The following is a 20,117-nucleotide window of genomic DNA, read 5'->3' on the forward strand; positions in this document are numbered from 1 at the left end:
GTTCAATGGCCCAGTCTCAACTGCTATGTGGGGTTGCAATTCCACAGATTAATGACCTACTAAGGGGGAAAATATCTGGGGAATTCACTGTCACAGTTTGGGGTGGATGCCCCACATTGAGTAAATTTAATGAGGAAATAGATGGATATTTAGTTAGTACTGGGTTGAAGGGTTAATGAGTGGGGGCAGGAAAGTGGAGTTGAGGCTGAGATTATATCAGCCAGGCTCATATTGAGTGGTGGAACAGCCTGAAGGGGCTGAATTGCCTACCTTATGAATTAATTGATATTTCATGGGTTGGTGGGTCAATGGGTGTGAAAGTCAAACTACGCCTTGATGTTCTTACTTCTGATTTGCTCAGAATCTTTTACAGATGTCATCATCACAGACTTCATGATCGAAGGAAATCCAAAAGCATTTTGCAAGAAACTGAATTGTGTTTGACAAGTAGGTCATGTTATATCTTGGGAAAATAGTGCTGTCAATTTGTGTGCTGCAAATTTCAACAGAAGAATCATCTGATAAATAACCAGATCCTCTGGGGTTTAATTTTAGTCAGATTGGTTGAGGATTAGTCAATGTTTCAATGCTGTACATAGTTTATTTTAAAATGAATATTTTGATGGCACGTACTTTTGCAACATGTGCAACCATAATTAAAGTAGAGGTTTGATGGTTTGTAACGACAAGGCCCTATGGACTTGAACAATTTATTTCAGAGTATTTCAAGACTCGGGATGGAATTTGTGAATGGTAAAGTCGTTATGAGAGAGCAATGCTATCAATGGGCTAAGGAGTAAAAAGGATAAATGAAATGCAGGCTATACAGATCCATCAATCTATTATCAGCATCTGGAACCAATCATCAGTAAAATTTGAGGAGTCGCTGAATGGGAATAATTTAATAGATACAGGCCAATATTCCATCAGAACTGTCCAATAAATCTCCTTGTTTTGCTTTAAGGAAATCATATATCCCAGTAGGCAGTGCAAAACCATTTGACCTGGTATACGTGGCTGTCCAAACACCTTCAGAACAGTTCTGAGCAAAAGGCTGCTGCTGAATCATGAAGAATTTACAGGGAAGACAGGGATTTAAGTGAGCAATTAGCTGAGTAAAGCAAAAAGGAGATATTTGTCAGGGGAGTCAGGATGGACTGGGTGAAGCAGACAGCAGTATAGCATGGGTTCAGTCATGAAGTCTCACTTTCTCTCACCTAGAGAGAAATCAAGAAACCTAGTTCAAACTGATTGAGTTCATAGTCGACATTTATAAAACTTGGAAATAAAGCAGATCGTTGATTGACAAGCAAAACGAGGGTTATGGTGGGGGGAGCAGGTAGGAAAGTGGACTTAAGGCCACAATCAGATCAACCATGATCAAATTGCATGGAGGAGCGGGTTTGACTGACTGAATGGCCTGTCCCTGCTCCTATTTCTTATGATTTTAAATCAAGGCAGCTGTCCCAGGGGAGGTAAAACATGACTCAGTGCTTTCCAAAGATGACTGGAAAATCTCTGATGTCCTCGCCAATATTTAGCTTTCAACCAACATCACCTGAACAAAAAAACAAATTATCTGGACAGTATTTGTTTGAGTCAGTAGAAGCTGGAGTGTGCAATTGATTGTTAGAATTCCTGCATTACAACAGTGACTGCACCTAAAAAAAAACCCAGAAACTTGATTGGTTGTATAGTGCTTTGTGATGTCCTGAGGGAATAGAGGAAGACACCAAAAAAAAGGCAAAAAATTGCTTTCACCATACTCAACACCAATAGTACTCATTGAACACTGACTCAGCTAAAATTATTTAGTTCTGTAGAGAGAGGAGCATGGATAGGGTGAATAGCCAAGGTCTTTTTCCCAGGATAGGGGAGTCCAAAACTAGAGGGCATAGGTTTAAGGTGAATGGGGAAAGATATAATAGGGATCTAAGGGGCACGTTTTTCATGCAGAGGGTGGTGCGTGTATGAATTGAGCTGCCAGAGGAAGTGGTGGAGGCTGGTACAATTGCAACATTTAAAAGGCATCTGGATGGGTACATGAATAGGGTTATTGGGCAAATACTGGCAAATAGGACTAGATTAATTCAGGATATTTGGTTGGCATGGACGAGTTGGACTGAAGGGTCTGTTTCCGTGCTATACGACTCTATGACTCTTAATCAGGGTTTGAACCTGCATTCTATCTTGTCTGCATCGTTTGGTGTACCACATTGCACAGTATAGCTATCCACATCAAGTAAAACATAAGAAACACTTATTTAAAAATAACATTAAAAATTTGGATAGCCAAATCTCTAGGATTGCCCTGAATCTCCAGGAATTAAAGTTAGATCTCTGATACTGCTGTGAGAAAAACCCAAGATGGGAATTATTGAAACATTGGAAAAAAAATGAGGTTTTATATTTCCCTCTTTGAAATGTTTGTTTACCACCTACAGAAATATTCAATATGCAGAGGGGATCGGTGGGTGGCTGTTTGACTGAAAGTGAAGGCTGGTGTATGATATCACATTCCTCTCAGCATACTAAAGGTGTCCTTGTGGGAGGGTGAGCAGCAGGAGGTCATGGTCTACATTGGTACCAATGACATAAACAAGGAGGGGGATGAGGTCCCACAAAGGGAGTTCAGAGATTTAGATAGAAAGTTGAAAAGCAGGACCTCTGGGGTCATTGGGATCATTGAGATCTCTTCCAGAGCATGTGGGACCTGTACAAGAAAGATGGATTGTACCTAAACTGGAGAGGCACCAATATTTTGGCAGGGGAGGTTTGCTGGTTCCACTTGGGAAGTTTTAAGCCAGTGTGTCTGAGAACCAGAACATTGTTTGGGGGGGGGAGGGGGGTGGGGTTATCCAACAAGACCCTATGGATAGAACTTGGGAGACAGAGGAACAGATTGTTCAAGCAGGTTCTGAAAAGATGGAAAAACAGCAGGGTGTCATGGGTGATTTTAACTTTCCCAACATTGACAGGGATTTCCTTAGTGTAGGGGTTTGGATGGTACAGAATTTATTAGGTGCATCCAGAAGTGTTTCTTGGAAGAATATGTCGATTGTCCAACTGTGGAAGGGGTTGTACTTGAGCTTATATTGGTGAATGAGCCTGGCTAGGTGTTTGAAGTTTCAGTGAGGGAGCATTTTGAGAGCAGTGATCATAATTGTGTCAGTTTTAAGGTAATTATGGGAAAGGATAAGACTGGTCTTAAGGTGAAAGTGCTAAATTTCGGATAAAGCTATTTATAACTGTAATAGGCAGGAATTGGAGAAATTAGATTGGGGATGGTTGTTTGAGGGTAAATCCATATCTGACTAGGGCAGTAACAGTGGGTTGATTAGAGTTCAGGACTGCATGTTGCTGTGAGATTGGAAGATAAGGATGTCAAGATTTAGGAACTCTGAATGAGAAGAGATATTGGAAGTTTGGTCATAAAGAAAGATAAAGCATGTGGAAGGTTTAGGAAACTGGAATCAGATAAGGTCATTAAGCATTATAAGGGAAACAGCAAAGAACTTAAACAAGGAATTCGGAGGACTAAAACAGGCCATGAAAGGCCCTTGGCAAGTGGAATTAAGGAGAATCACAAGGCATTTCATATGTATTAGGAGCAGGAGGGCAGTAGGGAAAGGGTAGGCTCACTCAAGGAAAAATAAGGGAATTTATGTGTGTATCCAGAGGAAGTGTTAGGACAGATGTTAGGGGTAGGTTCTTTACTCAGCGAGTCGTGAGTTCATGGAATGCCCTGCCAGTAGCAGTGGTGGACTCTCCCTCTTTATGGGCATTTAAGCAGGCATTGGATAGGCATATGGAGGATAGTGGGCTAGTGTAGGTTAGGTGGGCTTGGATCGGCGCAACATCGAGGGCCAAAGGGCCTGTACTGTGCTGTATTCTTCTATGTTCTATAAGTGGGTGGGGTCCTTACGGAGTACTTCACATGGGCATTTACCAAGGAGGAAGACATGGATGATGGTAAGATTAGGGAGGGGCATGTTGATATTCTCGGGCATGCCAATATTAAGAAGGAGGAGGTGTTGAATATCTTGAAAAACATGTAAGATAGATATATTCTCAAGGCCTGATGGGATCTGTCCAGGATACTGAAGGAGGCAAGGAAGGGGATTGCTGGGGCCTTTATATCCTTTTCAGCCACAGGCAAGGCCCTAGAAGACTGGAGAATAGCTAATGTTTTTTTTTTAAGAAGGGAAACAGAGATAATCCAGGAAATTATAGACTGGTGAGCCTTACAGCATTGGTGGGGAAATTATTAAGAAGATTCTCAGGACATGATTTACTCACATCTGGAAAAGAATGGACTTATTAGGGATAGTCAGCAAGACTTTGAGCAGGGAAGGTCTCATCACAAATTTGATTTTTGAAGAAGTGATGAAGACGATTAATGAGGGTAGGCAGTGGACATTATCTACACAGAGTTTACTAAAGCATTTGACCAGGTCCTTCATGGTAGGCTAGACCAGAAGATTGAGTTACATGGGATCCATTGTGAATTGGTAAGTTGGATACAAAATTGACTTGTTCCAAAAAGACAGAAGGTAGTTGTGGAGGGGTGTCTGTGACCAGTGATGTTCCTCAAGGATCAGTGCTGGGACATGTATTGTTTATAATATATACACATATATATATAAATGATTTGAATGAAAATATGAGTGGTCTGATCAGTAAGTTTGCAGACAACAAAAAAATTGATGGAGTTGTGGATAATGAGGAAGGTTGTCAAAGGAACACCAGAATATGGTTGGAAAGTTTCACAGAGCAATAACAGATGAAGTTTAATCTAGACAAATATGAGATGATCTATTATGGGAAGTCAAATACAAGAGAAAAGTGTACAGTAAATGACAGGGCCCTTATCAGCATTGTTATTCAGAGAGATTTTGGCGTGTAAGTCCATAGTTCCCTGAAAGTGGCAACACAAGTGGATAAGGTGGTAGAGATGGCATTCGGCATGCTTGCCTTCATCAGTCAGGGCACTGAGTACACATGTTAGCAAGGTAAAAACAAGGACTGCAGATGCTGGAAACCAGAGTCTAGATTAGAGTGGTGCTGGAAAAGCACAGCAGGTCAGACAGCATCTGAGGAGCAGGAAAATCGACGTGAGCTGGAAGGTTGGAATTGGGGTGAGGTGAGGGGAGGGGAAATGAAGAAACTGGTGAATTCCACATTGATGCCATGGAGTTGAAGTCTTCTGAGGCAGAAGATGAGGTGTCCTTCCTCCAGGCGTCGGGTGATGAGGGAGCAGTGGTGGAGGAGGCCCAGGACCTGCATGTCCTCGGTAGAGTGGGAGGGGGAGTTGAAATGTTGGGCCACAGGGCCTCTGGACCTCTCCATCTCCATTAATGAGGACTGACTTGACACTGACATTTTTTACAAACCCACCGACTCCCACAGCTACCTGGATTACACCTCTTCCCACCCTACCTCCTGCAAAAATGCCATCCCGTATTCCCAATTCCTCCGCCTCCGCCACTTTAGAGACCGCAATTTCCCTTCCTACGTGGTTAAAGATGCCCTCCAACACATCTCATCCACATCCCGCCCTTCCATTCTCAAACCCCCACCCCTCCGACCGTAACAAGGACAGAATTCCCCAGTGCTCACCTTCTACCCTACCAACCTTCACGTAAACCACATCATCTGACGACATTTCCGCCACCTCCAAACGGACCCCACCACCAGGGATATATTTCCCTCCCCACCCCTTTCCGCTTTCCGCAAAGACCGTTCACTCCGTGACTACCTGGTCAGATCCACGCCCCCCAACAACTCACCCTCCCTTCCTGGCACCTTCCCCTGCCACCGCAGGAACTGCAAAACCTTCGCCCATACCTCCTCCCTCACCTCCATCCAAGGCCCCAAAGGAGCCTTCCACATCCACCAAAGTTTTACCTGCACATCCACCAACGTCATTTATTGTATCCATTGCTCCCGATGTGGTCTCCTCTACATTGGGGAGACTGGACGCCTCCTAGCAGAGTGCTTTGGGGAACATCTCCGGGACACCCACACCAAATCAACCCCATCGCCCTGTGGCCCAACATTTCAACTCCCCCTTCCACTCTGCCGAGGACATGCAGGTCCTGGGCCTCCTCTACTGCCGCTCCCTCACCATCCAACGCCTGGAGGAAGAATGTCTCATCTTCCGCCTCAGAACACTTCAACCCCAGGGCGTCAATGTGGATTTCACCAGTTTCCTCATTTCCCCTTCCCCCACCTCACCCCAGCTACAGCTTTCCAGCTCAGCACCGCCCTCATGACCTGTCCTACCTGCCTATCTTCTTTTCCACCTATCCACTCCACTCTCCTCTCTGACCTATCACCTCTATCCCCACCCCCATTTACCTATTGTACTCTACGCTACTTTCTCTCAGGCAGCATCCAAGGAACAGGAGAATCGACGTTTTGGGCATAAGCCCTTCTTCAGGAATTTTTAAGATGTTTAAGATGTATAAAATTTTGGTTAGGCCACATTTGGAGTATTGTGTACAGTTCTGTGTAGCATACCTTAGAAAGGGAATGTGGAGGCTTTGGAGAGTGTTCAAAAGAGGTTTACCAAATGTTGCATCAATTGGAGGGTATTAGCTATAAGGAGAGGCTGGATAAACTTGGATTGTTTTCCCAGACCGTTGAAGGCTGAGGGGTGACCTGATAGAAGTATATAAAATTACGAGAGGCAAAACAGGATGGATAGTCAGAATATTTTTCCCAGGGTGGAAAGATCAAATACTCGGGGACATAGGTGTAAGATGAGAGGGGTGGAAGTTTAATGGAGATGTGTGAGGTAATGTTTTCACAAAGTGAGCGGTAGGTGCCTGGAAAGTGCTGCCAGTAGAGGTGATCAAAGCAGATGTGTTAGCAATGTTTAAGAGGCATTTGGACAGGCACATAAACAGGCAGGGAATAGAGGATATGGACTGTGTGCAGGCTGATGGGACTAGTTAAGCATGGCATGATGGTCAGCACAGACATGCGGGCCAAAGGGCCTGTTCCTGTTCTGTACTGTATTATGTACAGTGAAACACAGCAATATTGATGGTATGAGTGGGCGGAGCTTGCTACCAATTGTTCAGAACAATAACAACTTAACCATCAAGCTGCATTATGCTTTGAGTCCAAACACTGTAATGACAAGGCACCAGCAGAAAAAGTAATTAAATGAAATAAACGTTGCACTAGATTGAAGGAAATCCTTCTCTTGTGCCCAAAGATCTGTGGGTAGAGAATCGACCAGTCCAGGCACTTGAATATCCGTAGCAGAAATGCTCGGCTCTGATTGGACAGCATCTTCAAAGCGAGGGACAGCCATGATGGCAATGACACCATTACATGGTCCAGCCAATCAGATAGTCCAGGACCAATTCACATTCCGATTGGGTGTGTACCATTTGATAGTTGCAAAAGAGTGAATGTTTGGTCGGGTTGTTGAAGGTCATGTGATGAGTGTTGTATAACGCAACTGGCCTTAAAGTGTTAACTTGGAAGCTCTGGATTAGCTCGACCTATTGTTTGTTCGTCCTTTCTAAGCAGTTGATTAAGGATATCGGTGCTACAGTCTACAGCTGTGTAGCACAGATCTGGTCATTAGTCCTTAGAAGAATACAATGTCTCTTACCTAATGTTAATCTAGTTTACCAGGGTAGACCTAGGCTAATTTAACTTATCGTCCTAATAAGTCCCACACACTGAAATTCTAAGAAGAGTTGGTGGCAGTAAAATTACTCAAAGATCCCATCACAACCAGTTGGTAGCTGCAGGCCCCTCTTCCATCAATGAAGTTCCCAGGAATACCCAACCAGACTTCAAATGGGGGTTCAATGCTACATTGGGATGCTGATGAGTCTGAAGCATAAAGGTTAAGTATCGATTAACCTATTCCTCTTGATTTTCTTACAGAGAATTAGAATGGATCAGTATCTGATCTTGTCTGATTAGTATTAACATTCAGCAGAATTTGTGCCTGCATTATGGGCTACTTCTGTACCTTGTAGATGAATTCCTGCTGTGACCATGATCAGGATACCTTTACATATGTGTTCTTATATTCTTAATTGTACTGGTGTTGTTTGGTTTTGATGCACAGAGCGCTCAACTCTCGCAATATTGAACATTCCAGGAGTGTTTTCAATTTTAATGTACAGTAAATTTTGTATTATCTGGCACGCTCTAACAACTGGAATTCTCTATTAACTGGAATCTCTGACATCTTGAAATGAAATCAAACACTGTTACATCCAATGTTCAAATAATGCATTATTTGTAAAAAAAAATTGAAAATCTGCAAAACCTGTCCTTAGGCATAATGTTGAAAATTATTAAATAATTGGATCAGTTTGGTTTATTGTGCCTAAACTAAGATATACTGCTTGGAGCAACTGTTAGCAAAACTGACAGCTCAATTTTTATTTTTAAAGTTGGTCTGATGTTCGAGGTATCAGTGTGAAACAGTTGTGGTGGTTTAACTGTGATTCCCCCGCTGTGCTGTTAGCTTTGACTCTCCTCTCCCCTCATCCCCTTCAAAACAGAGCATTACCTTATCTTGTGTAACTCCTTGTTTTCTTTTGATGAACTAGCAACACCCATTCACCAATCATGCTGGATAACAAGGGTTTTACTGCAAGAAAATCGTGTCTTACAAACTTGATTGAGTTTTTTGAGGAAGTAACCAAGAAGATTGATGAGGGAAGAGTGGAGGGCATCGTTTACTTGGACTTTAATAAAGCCTTTGACAAGGTTTGCATGGTAGACTAATTAGTAAAGTTAGGTCACATGGGTTTCAGGGAGAGCTTGACAATTGGATACAAAATTGGCTTAATGGCAGGAAAACAGCAAACAGTGGTGGAGGGTTGCTTTTTGGACTGGAGGCCTGTTACCAACAGTGTTCCACAAGGTGCTGGGTCCATTTGTATAAATGGTTTAGATGAGGATATAGAAGGCGTGGTTAGTGAGTTTGCGGATGACCCCAAAATCGGTGTATAAAGGACTGTGAAGAAGGTTATGTAAGATTACAAAGACATCTTGATCAATGGGTCAATAAGCTGAGAAGTGGCAGATAGAGTTTAATTTGGATAAGTGCAAGTTATTGCATATTCATAAAACCAACAACAGTTGGACTTATACAATTAAAAGTAGTGCCTTTAGTAGTGCTATAGAACAGAGAGAACTAGGGGTTCAGGCACATAATTCTTGGAAATTTGCATCACAAGTAGACAGGGTGGTTAAAACAGCATTCAGCATGCTTGCCTTCATTGCTCAGACGTATGTTGGGATGCCATGTTGAGGTTGTACAGGATATTGGTGAAGCCTCTTCTGGAGTACTGTGTGCAGTTCTGGTCACCCTGTTAAAGAAAAGATATTAATAAACTGGAGAAGGTTCAGAAGCGATTTACTAAGATGTTGTTGGGAATGGAGGGTTGAGTGCTAAGGGCAGGCTGGATGGACAGACTTTTTTCACTGGATCATAGAGGTTGAGGCATAATCTTTTTTAGAGGTTGATAAAATCATAGGGGCATAGATACGGTGAATAGCAAAGGCCTTTTCCTTAAGGTGGGGTTTTTGAAGTCTAGGGGGCTTACTTTTAAGATGAGAGGAGAAAGATTTGAAAAGGACATGAGGGGCAACTTTTTTATACAGAATGGTTTGTATGTGGAATGAACTTCCAGAGTGGTAGATGGAGGTAGAGTTACAATGTTTAAAAGACATTTGGGTAAGTTCATGAATAGGAAAGGTTTGGAGGGAGATGGGCCAAGCACAAACAGATGGCACTAGTTTAGTTTGGGATTATGGGTCGGCATGGACTGCTTTACTGAAGGGTCTGTTTCCGTGCCTATGTCTGTATGACTATGACTCTAAGAGTATTTGTTTTAGAAAGGAAAAGTAGTCTGGATGTGCAGGAGTGGTTATAACTGGCTTGTGACAGCATTTCCATGTATTGTGGAGCTCTAGGGTGTTTTTCCTTAAGATTTCAGTGCCTGTGAAGATCATAGTGGGAAATGAAGGGACCTACTTCTTGTATCATATTATATTTCGCAACCGGTGTGACACAATTAGCCAAATTGGCTGCGCTCTAGAAGTAAAATTCTACACAATGAAATTTCACTCCTTTAAATAAGAGATGGTGTGTGGCCAAAAATAAAGAAGGTTCTTCACATTTTCCCACCAACACATGAAAGAAATAATTGGGAGTCAGAGAGCCAGAAGGCAGTAATTAAAATGATGGTGTGTTATTTTCCCATTGCTGGGATTACGAGTCATGATAGTTAAGGTTCCTGAGGGTTTTATTTTATCCCCAGCTATTTCCCTCCTGAATTGATGTGCCACACCTTCGTTCATTATTGTTTATTCCTGTAAAGGTGCACACTCATCTCTTAATGCTGAGGCTAATGAGAGATGTACTAATTTAATTCAAAATATCCAATTGCAGCTCATGCTGGGGTGTGCATGGCAATGTGATGATGTAACCGTCTAAATTCTGACAAGGTAGTTTTTAATCAACAATGATTTATGGGTATAATATTACAAAATGATAACATGTGAAAGAAGATCTATTTTGTAACTGTCTAACTATTTAATCAATTACTAAATTTGCTTTCCCTCTGTATTTCTTCTGAGTTGGGTTCTTTATGAACCTAGAACGCCAGACATTGTCAAAACGATTTTGTTTTTATGGAGGGTTAGGGTAATGGCTGTGCAATTATGACAGTTAAAGGAAGTGCTACATGGACACTTGAAAGCTTCCCTCAATTTAACTTGAGTTTGAGAAGAAGTTTAGACTAGAATGCAGATTTAGAACAATGAATGGGGATCTTAAAGAAAACTACAAGGTTTGAACAGCACTATCCAGGTAAACACAGGAAGGATGTTCCCAGTGACCAGTGAGTCCAGAAACTGGTGCCACAGTTTAAGGATGCAGGGTAGGTCATTTACGATTGAGGTGAGGAGAAATTTCTTCACCAGAGAGTGGTGAGCCTATGGAATTCTCTGCTACAGAAAACAGTTGAGGTCAAAACTTTGAATGTTTTCAAGAAGGAGATAGATGTAGTTCTTTGGTGTAAAGGGATAAAAGGGTATGGGGGGAAAAGCTGGAGCAGCTCTGAATTGGATGGTCAGCTGTGATCATATTGAATGTCGGAATGTCTGAATGGGCTAGTCTTGCTCCTATTTCCCATCTTACTATTGGCACAACCGAACAAAAAAAAAGGTGCAGTCTTTCTTGAAAGGGAACAAATATCAGAGGCACAAAGAAAATGTAGGGAGAGGCAAAAGGTGTAAAAGCCAAATGTCTCTGGTATCCTGCCCTGTTTCGAGTCTCCCTTCAGAGGCTTCAATACAGAATCAATGCTGACCTAGCAGTGTATATCTGGAGGAGTGAGGCAGTGCTAAAGGTGTCATCATTCAGATGGGAGATGTTAAACTGAGGGTCCCATTTGTCCTCTAAGGTAGATACAAATGATCAGGTAGCACCATGTCAAAGGACTCCTGACTAATCTTCCAACATGACTTTAAATGGAACTATCTGGGTATGACCTGGCTCCTGTGTTATGAAGGATGGGTCGAGCCTCATTACAGGAGAAAGTGAGGACTGCAGATGCTGGAGATCAGAGCTGAAAATGTGTTGCTGGAAAAGCGCAGCAGGTCAGGCAGCATCCAAGGAGCAGGAGAATCGACGTTTCGGGCATGAGCCCTTCTTCAGAATTCAGAATGCCCGAAATGTCGATTCTCCAGCTCCTCAGATGCTGCCTGACCTGCTGCGCTTTTCCAGGAACACATTTTCAGCTCGAGCCTCATTACAGCAGAACACCCTAAGTAGTTGGACCATCCTGTATCACCTGTACCTTAAGGAAAAATTTGGAAAAGAAAACACCTTTAACCGCAAGTCCATTAGGCATGGTCAGCACATAGCGCCCTTGAGACCCTGTGAATAAAGGAAAGGATGGATCCTATCGTGTGGTTCCCTGAGCAGGTTGTCAAATTTGGCAAAATACCCCATCGCCAGAAATTTCCAGTGAACCATTTGGATAAGTACATGAACAGGAAAGATTTGGAGGGATATGTGCCAGGAACAGGTGGTGAGACTAATTTAGTTTGGAATTATGTTCAGCATGGACTGATTGGACCGAAGGGTTTGCTTCTGTCTGTATGACACTATGACTGTCTGTGACTCTCAGCATCAAGGTGTAGCTTGCTGGCAGTGAGAAGGATGCTACCTGTCAGATCCTTTAGGATGCCCGGTCTCTGTATACCACTGCACGCTGCCCTCAAAGCGGCTGCGCGGACTGTCACACATCTCCGGCTGGAATGTGTCATTATAATGAAGGTCTGGAGAGAGATGCATTGGTTTTTGTTGAGGTTCGTCCCAAGCAGCTCTTTGACGCAGGACTCTGTGCTGTATTAGCTGTTTCCTGGGACACACACTGAGACAAACATCAACTGGGCTTGGAGGACCATCAACTCAGCAAAAGACACTCTTTTGGTCTGCCCGAAACCAGTTGGTCTTCCAGAGCAGGGAGTTGACCTCGACCGAATGTTGCAGATTGGCACATTCCAAGGTCCAGGACTATGTGCTCAGGAAAGCATTAAAGCTTGGAGCAGCTGCCGCTAAGGTGCAGTGGGAAAGACCACCGTCTTATGGTCTTTTGGCCAAAATATAACAGGGGGTCCGTTTAGATATCAGACCCTCTGGTGCCTCAAAATGAATGTAAATAGTTTCCTGTATGAGTAGAAAATGTTTGCAGGGAAATCCTGAGGAACGTCAAATTGCAACGTGTCTGTTTTTTCTACAGCAAAGACTGTACTGAATTGTTTTAGCACCTTGTGTGTGTACATAGAATCATAGAATCCCAATAGAGTGGAAGCAGGCCATTTGCCCCATTGAATCCACACTGACCCTCCCCAAACATCACCCCACCCAGGCTGACCCCCTTACCCTATCCCTGTAACTCTGCATTTCGCATGGCCAGTCCACCTAACCTGCATAACCCTGGACACAATGGAACAATTCACCATTGCCCACCCACTTGACCTGTACATTTTTGAACTTGGGGGGGGGGGGGTAGAAAGGGAGCACCTGGAGGAAACCCACATAGACACAGGGAGAATGTGTGGACAGTCGCTCAAGGGGGGAATTGAACACAGATTCCTGGCGCTGTGAGGCAGCAGTGCTAACCACTGAGCCACCATGCCAACCCAAGGTAAAGAAACAGGGAGAATGTGTGGACAGTCGCTAAGGGGGGAATTGAACACAGATTCCTGGCGCTGTGAGGCAGCAGTGCTAACCACTGAGCCACCATGCCAACCCAAGGTAAAGAAACATAAAAATACTTTTTTTTTAATGAACAAAGTATATTTTTACAATAACAAGATTGGTTATTATCATAATGATATTTGTGGGAGCTTCCTGACTGCTGTGTTTCCAACATTCATTCGCTGTAAAGTGCTATACAAGATCCTGGAATTATGAATGACATTCATTTTCACAGGGCAGGTGGAGCCTCTGTCTAACCTAGCAGCTGGATGAAAGATATGATCAGCTCTGACAGGGCAGCACTCCAGGAAAGAGTTAACCTTGATTTTTATGTTCTCGACCCTGAGCTGCCTAGTGAGACCATTAACAGCAACAAAATGCCCCAAGTGGTGGGGGGCGAAAGAGGGGCAGTGGAAGTGTGGTGTTGGAGAGGAGGGTAAATGGGAGAGGGATAGGGCAGGGAGGGTGGAGGCTCGGCTTGTGGCAGTGGGAGGCAACTTCACGTTATCCTCTTTCGCTGTGTAGTGATGGCTAATATCTCTTCTTGCGAGAATGTATCTTTGTGGAATCACTTTATTTGCAAACCATCTCAAGCGCACACGTCCAGGCAGTGATTGTATTGATGGGTTTTTTTTTGTTTGTAATTGCGTGGGGCTGGGTTTCAACTAATTCTGAAAGTCTTGGCAATTTCACTTCAACACGCCTGGCTGGTTAATTTTCTGAAGAAGGCATTTTTTTGTCGCTGAGGTGGTGATAGGAGCGAGATAAAGAGCAGCGATTCCCCGCCGCTGATGCTTTCAACCAGCTGCATCGGAATATTTACACATTCGTCAGTTTCCATCGGCACTGTTTCCAAGCCTTCTCCCCGCCCCCATGGGATCTCGAACAACAAATCACAACGTTTTTAGATCAGCAAAATAGATGGGAGTTAACGTGCATCTTAATATTAAAGATGGTGCAAAACCTACCAGAGGCGTTAGTGCAATGCTGAAATCAACCAGGGAACGGTACAGCAATACCTTGGCTGTTGTCTCAGTGAGACTCTGAATGTAGCTGTCTCTGAAGATAACCCTGAGATGTGCACCTATATAGTTCCATCTTTAATTTGATTTTTCCGATTGCATCTTTAACTCTCTGAAGAAAGCCCTGTTTGATCTGGCTCTGTCGTGGTGCTGCAGTGATTTTTCTTTGGAAACCAAAACGATCTTGTAGCCGTTCGACCCCTTTGCACTATCCTTCTGGATGTGTCATTCGTCACTCAAGGTGACAAGAGGGGAAGAGGGTCATTAAGGTGAATTCCTGGGAAGGTGTAGCCCTTCCGTCTTACAGTGGAGAGACAGAGGGGAGAGGATGCTGAGCACTGTGCAGCCAACCTCCTTCAAGAGCTGTAGTTGTCCACAGTCTAAGTTGGACAAAATTGATTGATGAACAATCTCTACACACACAAGTGGAATGGGCTGCACTTCCAGCATCATTCTGTTTAAAGGTTTGAGAACAATTGTCGAAAAGAACTGCGTTTATATCTGCAAACAGCAGATTGAATCAGCATCTCTGGAAAATGCAGTGCAGAACGTGGCTACTGAGGAGTCAAGGAAACCAGTCTGTTCAGCTCTGGTAAAAGCACCTTTCTTTTTACTGAATGTGCTAAAAACGCAATTTCTTTATGTTTTCCTTGCCTGCTAATTGATGGCTTTGCTGCTGCATGATGGAATATAACAATTCATTCAAATTTGTTTTCATGTTGTGCAAATCAATCAATCATTTTAGCATAACCCACATCAAAGAATTTGAATCGAATATTCCAACTGGTAATGCAACCTGATTATCAAAAGTAATACAGCATAGAATGGAGCCATTTGCCAGTCTTGCCTGAGTCAACCCTAAGGGAAAGCTGTTTAATGAATGCTAGTTGCGTGTTTTTTTTCCTCCCTAACATGGTAAGGATTTTCTCCATGAAATATTTATCAAGTTTTCTTGTGTTGCTGTTGAATCTGCTCTTCCCCCCCCCCCCCCCAACCCAGGCAAATCATACAAACTTGCTTTAGAAGGAGAGTTTGTCTCGTGTTGGTGGAGTTCTTTTGCCAATCTTTGAAATCCATGCTCTCTGTTTTACTGATACTGCTTCTGAGGTATAGTCTGGACAACCCGTGAATACTCGAGGATGGGCCATGGTGACGTGGCTTCCACAAATGGGGCATGAGGGGCTGCTCAAATCATGACCATGGCCATTCAATTCAGACTGTTGCCCGTGCACTGACCTCCTGCCCTGCGAGATCTATGTCTGGTGGCAACACAACATTCACAGTATGCCAGCTGAAGCACTGAATGAGTTGGTAACCTCACTGCAGTTGGTAACTGCTTCCCCAGTCGTACGAATAGTGAAAATCCTCAGCCACTGATACAGTTTGTCCTCACTTGCTCGATTCAGTCCCCTTGAACCTTCTCTGTTCCAAGAAGAACGACTGCAGCATCAGGGATTGGTACTGGATCCACTTGTTTGTCATTTATATAAATTATTTGGATGAGAATGTAGGAGCCATGGTTATCAACTTTGTGGATGACATCACAGTTAGTGGTGTAGTAAACAGTGAAGAGGGTCATCTAAGAGGGCAAAGAGATCTTGATCAATTTGGTCAATGGGCTGAGGAGAGGCAGATGGAGTTTAATTTCGATAAATATGAAGTATTGCGTTTTGGTAAAACAAACAAGGGCGTGACTTATATGATTAATGGTAGGGCCCTGGATAGTATTGTAGAACAGAGTGATCTACAGGGTTCGGGGACAGAGCTCTTTGAAATTTGTGTCACAGGTGGACAGAGTGGTTAGGAGAGTGTTTAGCATGCTTGCCTTCAATACTCAGACCTTTGAGCTTGGAGTTGGGACATCATATTGAGGTTTACAGGTGAGGCCTCTGTACGCAGTTCTGGTTGCCCTGTTATAGGAAGGATATTATTAAGCTGGAGAGGGTTAAGAAACAATTAACCAGGATGTTGCCGAGAATGGAGGATCTGAGTTATAATAATAGGCTGGGAATTATTTTCATTGGAGCGGAGGAGGTTGAGGGGTGACCTTACAGAAGTTTATAAAACCAGCAAAGGTCTTTTCCCTCAGGTAGAGATGTTCAAAACTAGGGAGCATATTCTTAAGGTTAGAGGAGGAAGATTTAAAAAGGATGAGGGCAGCCTTTTCACACAGGATGATTCATGTGTGGAATGAATCTCCAGAAGAAGTGATGGATGCAAGTATAACTACAAAAGACATTTGGATAAGTACATGGATATGAAAGGTTTGGATGAATATAGGCCAAACACAGGCAGATGGAACTAGTTTAGTTTGGGAACATGGTCGGCATGGACTAGTTGGACCGAAGGGTCTGCTTCTATGCTATATAACTCTATGACACTATCTCCAGTCTTAACACAAACTAAATTCCCTCTTTCCCTGGTGCTATCCAAGTAAATCTCCTCTGCACCCTCTCTAATGTCGTTTGAAATTCAAGCCCAGAAGTGAATACAGTACTCCAGATGAAGTAAAATAATGGTTCATAAAGATTTAGCATAACCCCTACTTTTGAACACCATTCCTTTAAAGCCAAGGCTCCCATATTCCTTATTGAAGTCGCATTTTCAACTTGTTCTGCCATCTTCAGGTCAATCCCTGACAACACACCTTTTGAAAGGGGAAAGAAGATGATGGCGCATTGGTAATGTCATTGGTCCAGTAATCCAGGGTCCTGAAGAAGGGTAGTGTCTGAAACATTGACTCTTTTGCTCCTTGGATGCTGCCTGACCAGCGCCACACTTTAGCAATTAGTAATCCAGAAGCCCAGGCTAATAGGCCAGGAACATCAGTTCAACTTTCACCATGGCAGCTGGTGGAATTTAAATTGAATTAATAAATCTGGAATTGAAGGTTAGTCTCAGTAACGGTAACCATGCCAACTACCATTGATTAATGCAGGAACCCATCTGGTTCACTAGCATCCTTCTGGAAAGAAAGTCTGCCATCCTTATTCATTTTGGCCTCTGTATGACTCCAAACCTATAGCAGTGTGATTGATTCGTAACTAAGCTCTGCTATGAGAAAGGTTCCTGAAGAAGGGCTCATGCCCGACACGTCGATTCTCCTGCTCCTTGGATGCTGCTTGACCTGCTGCGCTTTTCCAGCAACACATTTTCAGCTCTAAACTCTGCTATGGCCTCACATGCCATTCAATTGAAGACAACTAAAATTGACTAATAAACCATTCCATGAAAATATCCCAAAGAAAACAATTGTGTCAAATTTTTGATTGTCTCCCCAACCAAAACGATTCCTGTTTCTCTTCATTAAATCTTATCTGCCATGTGTCTGCCCATTTTATTTGTCCATATTATTTGTCCATATTATTTGTCCATATCCTCCTAAAATCTGTTACTATTGTCTTCATTATTTCCTACAGTGGTGAGGTTTTTCAAATTTGAAATTATGCTCTGCATTCCTTGTCCAGGTCAGTAATATACATTAATATGTTTCTAATGCCAATCCCTCTGGGAGGACCTTGCATTAATTCTCTGCTGTCTGAATTATATTAAGGAAAATAGATGTTAAGGGAATAAAAAATATCCAGGAATTACATAAATCCAGTATATTCTATTGCATTGGCATTTCTTTCTTTTTGACACATTTTACTAGTAATTGAAAATAATTCCTATTTTAGATTTGGTCAGGTTACGTATCCCCTACTTTACAAGTACACAGGTGGTATAGCAGATCATTCGTTTGCTTGGAGCTATTCCCATCTGTTTCCCTGGTATGCCATACTGGCCTGTCTTGTACTGTGCTTAAAGCATCCATTGTAGCCCATCTGCAGCCACTCTGTGACTTACAGCATCTAACCATAACCTAGGTTGACCTTCTTTCCACTACCCTTGAGAAGAGAATTCCAGAGCGTTTTCATCTCTGATGAAGAGCCGGAAATACTGAGAGTTTCTTTTATTAATGTCACTTTTCTGAGTTTTTCCAACTAATCTAAAAAAGACTTGCATTTTTATATCATGTTGCATGACCATGTGATATGCTTTGCAGCCAATGACCTTAATTGTGGGATGAAGGATCAAAGTGCATCTTGCACCTTGGAATTGACCCCAAATGAGGAATCACATCTTTGGGGAAGATGTTTGAAAACAGTTGTTTCAGCAAATGCACATAAGTTTCTCTCTTGTTTGTGATATGTTAGATTCCAGGATATCTGGTGAAAAATCACAGATCAGTTGTGAAACTGAACAAGTAACAAGTCACCTGTGAATGGCACATTGGAGTTGCTTGTCAGCTTGTTAATGTTCACTTAGGTCTCTGAAGAGCTGGTTGATTACAAGTGGAGGATATTATTAAGATTTCATTTGAGACTTAAGACAGAAACAGACCAATTCGGCCTTACCAGTCTACACCAGTGTTAATGCTGTAAGTGAGTCTCCTCCTATAAATGTACCATTAACAACTCTATTACCTTCTCTTTCATATGCTTGTCTAGTTTGTTAGATAACAATATTTTATGAATAGGTAGTATTTATTTTCCATACCTGGGATGGCATGGTGGCTCAGTGGTTAGCACTGCTAACCTCAAAGCACTGGACATCTGGGTTTGATTCCAGCCTCAGGCATATATATGTGTGGAGATTCTCCCTGTGTCTGTGTGGATTTCCTCCAGATGCTCTGGTTTCATCCCACAGTCCAAAGATTTGCAGGTTAGGTGGATTGGCAGTGAGAAATGCAGAATTATAGGGATGGCGTGGGTCTGGGTGAGATGCTCTTCACAGGATCAGTGTGGACTTGATGGGCCAAATGGCCTGTTTCCACACTGTAGGGATTCTATGAAAAATGCCCAAAAGGGACATGTAAGAGACACATGTAGGCCAGGTAAGGAAGACTGATCTTCCAACCTAAAATATATTAGTGTACTGATTTTGTTTAACTATCAACAGTTGTGACATGACCACCATTCAGCAAACTTTTATTTGTATTGAATATACATTTCACTAGCTGCCATAGTGGGATTTGAACCACTGCTGCCACAATGTTAGCCTTATTCTGGATTACTGGTCTAGTGACATGACCACTACATCACATACAGGGAGTACTATGAGCATTTCATATCAGTAGTGTTGTTTTACTCATATCAGAAACCACATCATAGTGACAGTCAGTTGATAAAAATTGTTATAGCAGCACTGGAAATTGTGAGGATTTTTCCCATCACTAATCTGTGGGGCGGCATGATGGCTCAGTGGTTAGCATTGTTGCCTCACAGCACCAGCTACCCAGATTCAATTCCATCCTCAGGCAACTGTCTGTGTGGAGTTTGCACATTCTCCCCGTGTCTGCGTGGGTTTCCTCCGGGTGCTCTGTTTTCTCCAACAGACAACAGATTTGCAAGTCAGGTGAATTGGCCATGCTAAATTGCCCATAGTGTTAGGTGAATTAGTTAGAGGGAAATGTCTCTGGGTGGGTTACTCTTTGGAGGGTTGGTGTGGACTAGTTGGGCCGAAGGGCCTGTTTCCACACTGTAGGTAACCTAATCTAATCATCTACATGAGTTCCAAACGAAAGTTTACAACCAGCTGACCAGAATGAAAGTGATCCAATCAGATCAGAAGTTCAGCAACTGGACCCTTGACTTCCTGATCTGCAATCAATAAGGATAGGCACAATACCTCCTTCACAATAATCCTCAATACCAGTGCCCAGCAAGACTGCGTACTCTGCCTCTTACTATACTCCTTATACACTCACGACTATGTGGCTAAATTTAGCTCCAACACAATTTACAAATTTGCTGATGACACCACCAAAGTGGGTCAGATCTCAAACAATGACAAGA

At 42.9% G+C, this 20,117-nt stretch overlaps 1 protein-coding gene across 13 annotated transcripts in view; it reads left to right on the top strand.

The window, feature by feature from the left end:
* dock9b (dedicator of cytokinesis 9b) overlaps positions 1 to 20,117 on the top strand; it is a 332,554-nt gene that overhangs the window by 67,072 nt on the left and 245,365 nt on the right. For 3 of the 13 annotated variants that reach the window (XM_043691310.1, XM_043691320.1, XM_043691318.1), the window contains exon 1: positions 13,890 to 14,872. The exons of 4 other annotated variants lie outside the window; for them this stretch is intronic. In XM_043691310.1, the coding sequence (XP_043547245.1) occupies positions 14,711 to 14,872 (162 nt within the window). In that variant the 5' untranslated portion in view covers positions 13,890 to 14,710. Of the gene's footprint in view, positions 1 to 13,796; positions 14,873 to 20,117 lie in introns of those variants that run through there. 6 more of the 13 variants (XM_043691315.1, XM_043691313.1, XM_043691307.1 and 3 more) reach the window with 6 other exon arrangements.

Source organism: Chiloscyllium plagiosum, chromosome 6 (genome assembly GCF_004010195.1).
Source record: "Chiloscyllium plagiosum isolate BGI_BamShark_2017 chromosome 6, ASM401019v2, whole genome shotgun sequence".
In the NCBI taxonomy this organism is placed as follows: Eukaryota; Metazoa; Chordata; class Chondrichthyes; order Orectolobiformes; family Hemiscylliidae; genus Chiloscyllium; species Chiloscyllium plagiosum.